Source organism: Ranitomeya variabilis, chromosome 6 (assembly GCF_051348905.1).
Source record: "Ranitomeya variabilis isolate aRanVar5 chromosome 6, aRanVar5.hap1, whole genome shotgun sequence".
Classification (NCBI taxonomy): domain Eukaryota; kingdom Metazoa; phylum Chordata; class Amphibia; order Anura; family Dendrobatidae; genus Ranitomeya; species Ranitomeya variabilis.
The window spans coordinates 470,517,116-470,529,959 of record NC_135237.1 but is presented as its reverse complement, the minus strand read 5'-3'; the positions used below and the strand labels follow the sequence as shown (position 1 = coordinate 470,529,959).

Genomic DNA, 12,844 nt, shown 5'->3' with positions numbered 1-12,844 from the left:
ATGGTGACCTCTTTATAAGCGTAGATAGGATTACTCACCATCTGACCTATAAGGGCAGGCTCCTTGGTATTACATTTCTTAGAAGATAAATCTGCATAGGACCAGAAATTGCACTGAACAGAAATGAACACCTGCTGGTCAACACCATCGCCATATTTCTTCCCAGGTATGAATAAAGTCATGTTCCTGCTCTCCAAAACTTGGGAAAGAAAAACATTGAAATGGGCATATAAAATTTGAAACCAGCCAACAATAAAAAGAATACAAACAAAGGTCAGTATGTATATGAGAAAATACACAAGCTAATTCTGGAGAATTTGAATATACCTTCAAGGTCTTCAGTCAGGTGAAGGTTGGAGCTGAACACCAAAAGTAGAAATGTAGGTGACCTTCCCCAAACACCCACTAGTTTCATAGGGATGAAAATGTGAGGATAGTGTCTCTGTACAGTTATTATTCCACAAATATTATACTGTACCTGATAATAATAGATCAAGTTTCTCTTTTTTGTAGGTGTTGATATCCCCAATATAGCACACTCCACCTTTGGCCATTAAGGCACTACCAGCATGGATAATGGCAGTTCCAGTTCCCAGTTCATCTTTAGTTACTGTAGCAAATAGATCATTGAAATGTGTATGATGAACTCCACGTGGAATAAGACAAATGCTGTACCTCATCAGTCTGAAAGAAAAGATCATGTCACAGATATGAAACAAACTATTTCAAACCCAATTGTTTTTAGAAGCCATGTAGAAGTGACCCGAAGAGCCTTGGCCCACTGGATAGGTTATTGAGTGCTGGAGGTCAGACTACTGATCCTAATTTATTTGGGGTAATGGTCCCACATGGTCATCAGTGCTCTGTTCTTTGTCTATGGCACCAATAAAGATAGCCAAATAGAATGAATGGAGAGGCAGTGCAGTAATACGCATCAGATGAGTACTGCAAACGTCAATCTCTGATGCAGTCATTAAGAATCAATGGAGAAGTAGTACACAAAATTGCCTCCTGCTTCATTCTGTTCTTAAAGGGAACCTGTCACCCCCAAAATCGAAGGTGATCTAAGCCCACCAGCATCAGGGGTTTATCTGCGGCATTCTGTAATACTGTAGATAAGCCCCCGATGTATCCTGAATGATGAGAAAAAGAGGTTAGATTATACTCATCTGGGGGCGGTCCTGGTCCAGTTCTGGTCCGATGGGCGTCGCGGTCCGGTCCGGGACCTCCCATCTTATTATGATGACGTCCTCTTCTCGTATTCACGCTGCAGCTTCGGCGCAGGCGTACTTTGTCTGCAAAGTACTGCAGTGCGCAGGCGCCGGGAAAGGTCAGAGAGGCCCAGCGCCTGCGCACTGCAGTACTTCGCTCTGCCCTCAACAGGGCAGACAAAGTACGCCTGCGCCGGAGCCGCAGCGTGAATACAAGAAGAGGACGTCATCGTAAAAAGATGGGAGGCCCCGGACCGCGACACCTATCAGACCAGAACCGGACCGGGACCGCCCCTGGGTGAGTATAATCTAACCTCTTTTTCTCATCTTTCAGGATACATCGGGGGCTTATCTACAGTATTACAGAATGCCGCAGATAAACCCCTGATGCTGGTGGGCTTAGCTCACCTTCGATTTTGGGGGTGACAGGTTCCCGTTAAGATCGGTAGGAGCCACAGCGATCGTACCCCCTCAAAATTGGAAAAAGTTGTCCACTGCCACCAAATAGGAGATAACTTTTAAACTTGGGAACACCCCTTTAAGGTTGATATCTTACATCATTAGGAAAAGACTTCTCAAAATAAAATGCATTACTACTTTTACTTGTACTTTTCTTACCGCTCTACAATCATTGTATCATTTGTCACAACCATTAGATCGAGGGGATTTCCAATTTCTTTGTCTTCATTACATGTCTGCACAAGACTGAGGAGCATGCAAAGTTTTAGAGTATTGTGCATTCCCACTGGAAAAACTTGTGCAGCGAAAATATTTGCAAGGATACCGGTGAAAATCCATGGTGAGCTCAGAGTCTTCAAGTGTAGTTTTTGAAATGCTTTGCATATTGTATGTGGATCTGAGAGAGGAGGGAACATTCATTAGGACATTTTGCACTTAGCTCATGAGCAAAGCCCTAATGATTTCTGAGATGTCTATATATTTTCATTCAAGCTTTAAGAAATGCTTTTCCTAATTTCAAAGGAGATTTCATCTCATCATTGGAATTATATATCCAGCTCTTGCAAGGATAGATGATACATTGCAGTCCACAGAGCCCTAGTGAAATTGTATGAGTTTTGTATACAGTATTTTAATACTCATAAAATGCTTTGCTTGACTGATTCCCCACTACTGATGTCCCATGAAGACATCCCCAATTCATATGGCCACACTAGAAAGTGTAGAGCCGCTCCTGTCCTGGAGAACTCGCACAGCCATGGATTCAATTCACTTGAATTGGCACCATGCAATATCTGATTTCTCCTGTAGTGGCCCTGACTGGTTTTCCTTTCTTTTTTATAGAATTCATGAAAAATACTTACAGCTTGCAATATACTGATGAAAATTATTAGCTTCTATACAGACTGTTACTCGAGAGCCATTCAGGCCACATACTGGTATACCTATTACTCTATATCTTCCTCCAATTTTCATTCTGTCTATTAATTCATCTACGGAAGAACATAAAAGGAATCTGTTAAAATAAAGCTGTAATACATGTCTAAATGTAATAAATGTAACTCTCAAGGGTGTGATAACATGTGGCATGCAGTATAGCAGAACTGACATACTGTATGTGAACATATCCTTATATCTACTGCAGTGGGGACTGGTCACCTCACTGTTATCACACTCTTTGCCTTGATTGACATCCTGCCTGGTAAAGATAGTGTTGACTTCGCACACTGCGAGAGACGGCAAATGGGGAAAAAAGGCCTTGCCATCAGCTATAAGACTGACTAGTTCTCTCTGATGCGCTGCTCAGGTGACTAGTAAAAATGGCGCACAAAGATTTTATCATTTCAACCTATCCTTCCTAATAAGAGCAGCAATTTGAGTAAGGTGGCGTATCTGTATAGAAATGTTATCCTGTAGTATGCTGACAGTGGTTTAATAACCAGATTTATTATGACACTAGCTGAAGAGCCCGGCGTTGCCTGGGCATAGTAAATATCTGTGGTTAGTTATAGCACCTCACGTCTCTCATTTTCTCCCTTACACCTCTCATTTTCCCCCTCACATCTCTCATTTTCTCCCTTACACCTCTCATTTTCCCCCTCACTCCTCTTATTTTCCCCCTCACTCCTCTCATTCCCCCTCACTCCTCTCATTCCCCCCTAACACTTGTCATTTCGACCTCACATCTGTCATTTTCCGATCACTCCACTATTTTCCCTCACTCCTCTCATTTTGCACTCACACCTTTTCATTTTCACCTCACACCCCTCATTTTCACCTCACACCTCTCATTTTCCCCTCAGTATATGCATGTTTGTCATCTCCCTTATATAAAGTATACACCTGTATGTCATCTCCTGTATATAGTATATACCTGTATGTCATCTTCCCTGTAAATAGTATATACCTGCTGAATGTCATCTCCTCCTGTATATTGTATATACCTATGTGTCATCTCCTCCTGTATATAGTATATACCTGTATGTCATCTCTTCTGTATATACTATATACCTGTATGTCATCTCCTCCTATATATCTGTATATATATCCGCATGTCTGGCGGTGCCCATCAGTAGTGATTGTGGTCACTGTATTGCACTTATTTAGCCATATGGCATCCTGCGGTTACACCTACTATTAGTCTGCGGTCTAGTGCAGACTGTTTGACCATTTGGGCCCCGTTCACCAGTGGGATGTTCTGTCCTCATCCTGTATGTATTTTATATGTAGTTTTCTATTTATGTTTTGTACTTATGTAATTGATGATTGTATTTATACATTGTATATCTAATAGACTTTGATACCCAATATACTCCTTTACCCTCCTCATTTTCAGTAGTTATATGGAGTGGGTGGCCTTTAAAGTAGGCCTGGGGCTGTTTTGCATTATTATGTGTTAATCCGCCCATTCCTTTGCCGGCTTTTTCGGTAAAATGTTTTCTGGTTGTGTTATACCTCCTGTATATAGTATATACCTGTGTGTCATCTCCTCCTGTATATAGTATATACCTGTGTCATCTCCTCCTGTACATAGTATATAACTGTGTGTCATCTCCTCTTGTATATAGTATATATCTGTGTCATCTCCCCTGTATATAGTATGTACCTGTATGTCATCTCCTCCTGTATATAGTATATATCTGTATATCATCTCCTCCTGTATATAGTATATATGTGTGTGTCATCTACTCCTGTATATAGTACATACCTGTGTGTCATCTCCACTGTATATAGTATATATGTGTGGGTCATCTCCCCTGTATATAGTATGTACCTGTATGTCATCTCCTCCTGTATATAGTATATATCTGTATGTCATCTCCTCCTGTATATAGTATGTACCTGTGTCATCTGCTCCTGTATATAGTATATATCTGTGTGTCATCTCCTCCTGTATATAGTATATACATGCGTCATCTCCCCTGTATATAGTATATACCTGTGTGTCATCTCCTCCTGTATATACTGTAGTATATACCTGTGTGTCATCTCCTCCTGTATATAGTATATATCTGTGTCATCTCCCCTGTATATAGTATGTACTTGTATGTCATCTCCTCCTGTATATAGTATATACCTGTGTGTCATCTCCCCTGTATATAGTATATATGTGTGTGTCATCTCCCCTGTATATAGTATATACCTGTGTGTCATCTCCTCCTGTATATAGTATATACCTGTGTGTCATCTCCTCCTGTATATAGTATATACCTGTGTGTCATCTCCTCCTGTATATAGTATATACCTGTGTGTCATCTCCTCCTGTATATAGTATATATCTGTGCCATCTCCCCTGTATATAGTATGTACCTGGATGTCATCTCCTCCTGTATATAGTATATATCTGTATGTCATCTCCTCCTGTATATAGTATATATGTGTGTGTCATCTGCTCCTGTATATAGTATATACCTGTGTGTCATCTCCACTGTATATAGTATATATGTGTGTGTCATCTCCCCTGTATATCGTATATACCTGTGTGTCATCTCCTCCTGTATATTGTATATACCTGTATGTCATCTCCTCCTGTATATAGTATATACCTGTGTGTCATCTCCCCTGTATATAGTATATATGTGTGTGTCATCTCCCCTATATATAGTATATACCTGTTTGTCATCTCCTCCTGTATATAGTATATATCTGTGTGTCATCTCCTCCTGTATTAGACCTCGTTCACACGTTATTTGCTCAGTATTTTTACCTCAGTATTTGTATGCTAAATTGGCAGCCTGATAAATCCCCAGCCAACAGGAAGCCCTCCCCCTGGCAGTATATATTAGCTCACACATACACATAATAGACAGGTCATGTGACTGACAGCTGCCGTATTTCCTATATGGTACAGTTGTTGCTCTTGTAGTTTGTCTGCTTATGAATCAGATTTTTATTTTTGAAGGAAATACCAGACTTGTGTGTGTTTTAGGGTGAGTTTCATGTGTCAAGTTGTGTGTGTTGAGTTGCATGTGGTGACATGCATGTAGTGACTTTTGTGAGATGAGTTTTGTGTGGCGACATGCGTGTAGCAACTTTTTGTGTGTCGAGTTGCATGTGACAGGTTAGTGTAGCAAGTTGCCATGCGCAAAACTTGCTGCTGTCAGGACTCTGAACATTTTTTATTACCTTTTTGTGCATTACTGCCCTTTTCCAAGATGGCGTCTTTGGTCTCATGTGCACTGTGTCTTCCTGCTATAAAACTCCACCCCAGCCTTCAGTCTGTGCTAGAGTATTCTGCCTTGCATCCAGCTCCTGACCTCTGGTGACTCCCTGGCTATATACCTGCTCTTGTGAACCTGTGGGGTTATCCTGCTACTCTGCTCTGAGTTCCTGCTGCATACACCAGTTCCAGTAATCCTCCTTCATCTGCTGCTCGTGTTTGCTTCCATCTGCATTTGCTGGACATGTAAGCTGTTTCTGCTCTGCAAGAACCTGAGACTATTACCCAGACCTCCCTGGTTGAGCTAAGATATTATTTGAACTGCCTTATAAGCATATCTATCTGTGTTGTGGACTAAGCAAGGACTTATTCGTGTCAAGTATCCTCAAGAATAATTGTGCTTCATAGACTTTCTGTGTTATTGCATTTTCCTCTGAAGTTCCCTATAGACTGCTAAGCTGCGTTTAATATTTACACCAAGTGTTGTGGACTTGAGTTTCTCTCTCCACCTGTTTGAATCACCGTGTGATAGTATAGACTTTACCACTTATAAATCTGTGTCCTGTAGTTGTCTTGTTCCACGCAAAGAGTCTCCTGAGTTATCCCCTATAATTATAACAACTGCACACGAGTTGTGCACGTGGCGAGTTTTATGTGTGGTGCGTTTTGAGTATGTGCAAGTTTTGTGTGAGACAACTTTTGCATGTGTTGCAACTTTTGTGCATGTGGCAATTTTTCAGCGTGTGCAAGTTTTGCGTGTGGCGTGTTTTCCATGAGGTGAGTTTTGCACGTGTGGCGAGTTTTGCGTGAGCCTAGTTTTGCATGTGGCGAGTTTTGCGCGTGGCGAATTTTGAGAGGCGACTTTTGTGTTTCGACTTTTATGTGGCGAGGTTGGTGTATGTGTGGTGAAATGTATGCTGAGGGTGATATGTGTTCAAGCACGTGGTAGTGTGTGGCGCATTTTGTGTGTGTGTTCATATCCCCCTGTGTGGTGAGTATCCCATGTCGGGGCCCCACCTTAGCAACTGTACAGTATATACTCTTTGGCACCATCGCTCTCACTCTTTAAGTCCCCCTTGTTCACGTCTGGCAGCTGTCAATTTGCCTCCAACACTTTTTCTTTTACTTTTTCCCCATTATGTAAATAGGGGAAAAATTGTTTGGTGAATTGGAACGCGCGGGGTCAAAATTTTGCCTCACAACATAGCCTATGACGCTCTCATGGTCCAGACCTGTGACTGTGCAAAATTTTGTGGTTGTAGCTGCGACGATGCAGATGCCAATCCCGGATATACACACACACACATACATACACACACACATTCAGCTTTATATATTAGATATTTCTTTTAGAGTGTGAGCTTTGCAATAAAAAGAGTACCGTATGTCACATAGCTGTCTGCTATACCAATTCCACATCAGAAAAAAAACATGCAATGACGACGACAGTTTCCCTGTAAGAACAATGAGTGCATTGCAAATGTCATGAATAGAAGCTTGAAAATTGCATGTTATCATGAGATATATATATATTTATACATACATATGAGATGAAAGCCGACGCTTTACCTCTGAGAAACACTGCATATGACTGGAAGCGGTAATTCTGATGTGACGCACACTGTCCTTGGAAAATGCGCAGGATCTTTGAATCCATGAATTCAATAACCTGCTTATCTAACAAGACATATATAATGATCATTTACTTTGTTGAGGTCATCAAATACAGCACTTGTATCACGTACCACCTAGAACTCTGTATTTCACGTCTTCTTTTAAAGGTGATGCACATAAGTCACAAAAAAAGTCCTGTCTCACTGTTGCAGACTCTGTAGCCCCAGGTGTGTGGATACGTATATACCGGAAATCTAAAGTAGAGAAAACATACATACCTAACAAGTGTGTCACTATTAGTCTACTGCAAAACCAAATAAATGAGCCGGAACATAAGTTATTATACAGTATGTGCAATGTGTAGGAGTATGTTCACACTGAGGCCATTTAATAGACAAAACCTAAGATAAACAACAAAATTAGCATATACCCTGTAGTAAGTAAATAATAATCGTACATTTCACAGGCGAGACGGAGGTTAAAACTATTTTGATCAAAAAAGCGTTTCTGTTAAATAGTCCCAATGTGAGCATTTATCCATCACTGCATTTATACCAACATATGTTCCGGCTCATTTCTTTGGTTTTGCTGTAGTCAGGGCCGACGTTAGGGGCAGGCAGACCAGGCAGCTGCCTAGGGCCCCCACTCCTCCAGGGGTCCCCAGCTGAGCCAGTGGCGTGCCGTTAATAACTTGTCGGCATCAGACGCCCATACAGTTGAAAGCAGTGTTGGAGGAGAGAGCGTCAGATGCTCCCTCTCCCATCACTCCCCCTGCTTGTGACTCAGCAGGCTCGCAATTATGTCACTTCATTGTGCGCCTTGCTGTGCCGCTAGTGGAGCTGATGAGACCGGAGCAGCAGAGCATGGAGCAGGGCGGGGACCAAGGAGGATGGGTGAGTATTGTGCGAATGTGTGTGTGCGCAATGTGCGTGGCGTATGTATATATATATATATATATATATATATATATATATATATATATATATATATATATATATATATATAAGAGATAGATTTATATATGTATATACACACATACATTACTGTGTGTGTGAGAATGCGGGGGCTGCATTATACTGTGTGGCGCACTATAATGTGTGTTGGGGGGAGCTGCACTATACTGTGTGTGGGGGGAGCTGCACTATACTGTGTGTTGGGGGAGCTGCACCATACTGTATGTTGGGGGAGCTGCAATATACTGTGTGTGGGGAGCTGTGGGGGAGCTGCAATATACTGTGTGGGGGAGCTGCAATATACTGTGTGGGGGAGCTGCACTATACTGTGTGTTGGGAGGAGCTGCACTATACAGTGTATTGAGGGCGCTGCACTATACTGTGTGTTGGGGAGGAGCTGCACTATACTGTGTGTTCGGGAGGAGCTGCACTATACTGTGTGTGGGGGGAGCTGCATTATACGGTGTGTGGAGGGGGGCTGCATTATACTGTGTGTGGAAGGGGGCTGCATTATACTGTGTGGAGGGGGGCTGCATTATACTGTGTGTGGAAGGGGGCTGCATTATACTGTATGTGGAGGGGGGCTGCATTATACAGTGTGTGGAGGAGGGCTGCATTATACTGTGTGTGGAGGGAGGCTGCAGTAAACTGTGTGTGAGAATGTGGGGGCTGCATTACACTGTGTGGCGCACTATACTGTGTGCTGGGGGAGCTGCACTATACTGTGTGTTGGGGAGCTGCACAATACTGTGTGTTGGGGGAGCTGCAATATACTGTGTGTGGGGGGAGCTGTGGGGGAGCTGCACTATACTGTGTGGGGGGAGCTGCAATATACTGTGTGTGGGGGGAGCTGCACTATACTGTGTTGGGGGAGCTGCACTATACTGTGTGTTGGGAGGAGCTGCACTATACAGTGTGTTGAGGGAGATGCACTATACTGTGTGTTGGGGAGGAGCTGCACTATACTGTGTGTGGGGGGAGCTGCACTATACTGTGTGGAGGGGAGCTGCATTATATGGTGTGTGGAGGGGGGCTGCATTATACTGTGTGTGGAAGGGGGCTGCATTATACTGTGTGTGGAGGGGGGCTGCATTATACTGTGTGTAGAGGAAGGCTGCAGTAAACTGTGTGTGGAGGAAGGCTGCTGTAAACTGTGTGTGGGGAGCTGCACTATACTGTGTGTAGGGGGCTGCATTATACTGTGTGTGTGTAGCTGCAGTATACTCTGAGGGGGCTGCATTATACTGTGTGTGGAAGGGGGCTGCATTATACTGTGTGTTGAGGGGGGCTGCATTATACTGTGTGTGGAGGGGGGCTGCATTATACTGTGTGTGGAGGAAGGCTGCAGTAAACTGTGTGGAGGGAGGCTGCAGTGAACTGTGTGTGGGGGAGCTGCACTATACTGTGTGTGTAGGGGGCTGCATTATACTGTTAGTGTATGTGTAGCTGCAGTATACTCTGAGGGGGCTGCAATATACTCTGAGGGGCGCTGCAGTATGCTCTGAGGGGGGCTGCAGCATGCTCAGAGGGGGGCTGCAGTATGCTCTATGAGGGGGTTGCAGTATACTCTATGATGGGGTCTGTATTATACTCTATCAAGGACCATGAGGAGTGCATTATATTGTATCGAGGACTATCTTTCCCCATCCTTCTTCCTCTGTCGGTGTAAAGAAACTCGGGAACAAGCGTCGAACAACTTCAATGCCATTGATCAAGCTCGTTTAATGGCCTGAACTCTGCACCTGTAAATACAGCCGAAATGTTTGTGTGATGTAGAATATGTGAGCATTTGGGGCCCCACATTATCTTTTGCCCAGGGCCCCACTTTCTCTAAAACTGGCCCTGGCTGTAGTTACTTGTACTCTGTACAAACAGAGGTGTGGCCCCCCTTTTTTCATGTACATAGCTTTCCATGGGCAGGTGTCTGAACAGTCGGGTCTGGGTGCTGCTCTGCCCCTTCCGTATTGAGGTCTGCTGACACATGGTGAGCTTTAAGAGTATAGGACCATCTTGTCGTGGTAGAACGGCTTTTCGCTTTTTTTTTTTAAATCAAAATAGCATCAACTACATACCAAATGTTAGTTACATATACTATTTGGTTATTTACTTACTACAGGGTATTTGCTCATTTTGGTTTCATCTTAGGTTTGGCTGTCAGTCTACTGACAACATCAAACACCTGGAGCAGAATAATGAACGTGATGGTATCAGATGCCCTGATACAAGATTGTAATGGAATACGAAGTAGCATAAAACAGAAAACAAAAGCCAATTTTTGGAAATTAGGAGCAAGATTTTTTTTTACCTCTAGACAAGGGGCACTGGGTATCCGAGCACAAAAACCTAGCTCCCTGAGTATATTTATTAACTGTAGACATAGCTATGACTGTTCCTTCCGTCATATAAAGTCTTTGGGATCTATAGTCCAAGGGGAACTCGCAGAGGCGTAAGTGATAACCAGGGAGGTCTGGGAGATGTGTCACCTTCAAAATGACATTTATCTAAAGAATAAAATAATGAAGAATTACAGCACTATACATGGATGATCATAAAATGACGACTTCTCCTATAATTACTGTTTGCACTTGCTAGCAATGTAAAGGCATTTCCCCCGGAACTTGAGTTATCCGTGCTGGCTGTCTTTTCAGTTTTCTTGCTGTCTGCATAATTAGAAAATATAAATACCTTTGGGGGCAATTTCTTTAACATAAAGGGCTTGTCCAGGGATATTTTTTTACTGTTGACCTAAAAACAAACAGGCTAGTACAGTAGTTGCTGACAGAGGCAACTACCTGCCTGCTTTATCTGACTCCAGCTGAGAGAATTTACGGACTGCTCCTGGCGGCGATTCAGTTGCTCCATCAGCAGAGAAGCTCTTGTTCTTGCAGCCTTCTCTGTCAATGGGGCGTGACTGCTGACGTCATGCTGATTGACAGCTGGCTTCCAGCAGTTAGACACCTAGAAGCTGACTGTCAATCAGCAAAACATCAGCAGTGACGCCCCACCAGTAGAGCAAAGCAGGAGAGAAGCCACTGCACTGTCAACGCCACGTCAGTGACCGCTCTGTGCTGGCAGAGATCGACGCCGGCACAACAGGCAAGTAGTTAGCTACTACATGCTAGTTAGTAAAAAAGACCAAAAATGAAAGAAAGCAATACCACATTCCTCCACATGCTCACAACCACAGTGGGGGAGACTACCAGGAGGACATATTTAATGTAATAAGGACACTCCTCAAGCTTATACAATAAGACAGAGAGAAACGGAGTTTCATGTCCAAAAACGTTTATATAAATATTTTATTACGTTATTGGTAAATTATTGGTAATTTTTGTAACATAATAAAATATTTATATAAACGTTTTTGGACATGAAACTCCGTTTCTCTCTGTCTTATTGTACATGCTAGTTAGTGCTTAGGCCCAGAGTTAAAAGAAAAAAAAGAAAAAAGCCCTGGATTACCCCTATAAATGCAATTATTTTTGACGAAAATCATTTTTGAAATTGGGTTTTGTAAAAAAAAAAAAAAAAAGCACCGTTTTCCTTTTATAGCCTCAGTGTCTATTGATGGATGTAGCATGACTTAAGTTTAAACAACAGAATATAACTCCAAGTACAGTTAGGTCCATATATATTTGGACAGAGACAACATTTTTCTAATTTTGGTTATAGACATTACCACAATGAATTTTAAACAAAACAATTCAGATGCAGTTGAAGTTCAGACTTTCAGCTTTCATTTGAGGGTATCCACAATAAAATTGGATGAAGGGTTTAGGAGTTTCAGCTCCTTAACATGTGCGACCCTGTTTTTAAAGGGACCAAAAGCAATTGGACAATTGACTCCAAGGCTATTTCATGAACAGGTGTGGGCAATCCCTTCGTTATGTCATTCTCAATTAAGCAGATAAAAGGCCTGGAGTTGATTTGAGATGTGGTGCTTGCATTTGGAAGGTTTTGCTGTGAAGTAAACATGCGGTCAAAGGAGCTCTCCATGCAAGTGAAACAAGCCATCCTTAAGCTGCAAAAACAGAAAAAAACAAGCCGAGAAATTGCTACAATATTAGGAGTGGCACAATCTACAGTTTGGTACATCCTGAGAAAGAAAGAAAGCACTGGTGAACTCATCAATGCAAAAAGACCTGGGCGTCCACGGAAGACAACAGTGGTGGAGGATAGAAGAATAATCTCCATGGTGAAGAGAAACCCCTTCACAACAGCCAACCAAGTGAACAACACTCTCCAGGAGGTAGGCGTATCAATATCCAAATCTGCCATAAAGAGAAGACTGCATGAAAGTAAATACAGAGGGTTCACTGCACGGTGCAAGCCACTCATAAGAATCAAGAATAAAAAGGCTAGACTGGACTTTGCTATAAAACATCTAAAAAAGCCAGCACAGTTCTGGAAGAACATTCTTTGAACAGATGAAACCATGATCAACCTCT

General features: G+C 42.5%; 1 protein-coding gene across 1 annotated transcript in view; it reads right to left on the bottom strand.

Moving 5' to 3' along the window:
- The window catches only part of MCMDC2 (minichromosome maintenance domain containing 2), a 127,927-nt gene that overhangs the window by 91,759 nt on the left and 23,324 nt on the right, over positions 1 to 12,844 (bottom strand). Inside the window, exons 4-10 of the mRNA XM_077270605.1 lie at positions 10,702 to 10,897; positions 7,575 to 7,697; positions 7,399 to 7,506; positions 2,534 to 2,662; positions 1,830 to 2,067; positions 479 to 684; positions 39 to 199 (exon numbers count right to left, since the gene is read on the bottom strand). Of these exons, the coding sequence (XP_077126720.1) occupies positions 39 to 199; positions 479 to 684; positions 1,830 to 2,067; positions 2,534 to 2,662; positions 7,399 to 7,506; positions 7,575 to 7,697; positions 10,702 to 10,897 (1,161 nt within the window). The remainder of the gene's footprint in view (positions 1 to 38; positions 200 to 478; positions 685 to 1,829; positions 2,068 to 2,533; positions 2,663 to 7,398; positions 7,507 to 7,574; positions 7,698 to 10,701; positions 10,898 to 12,844) is intronic.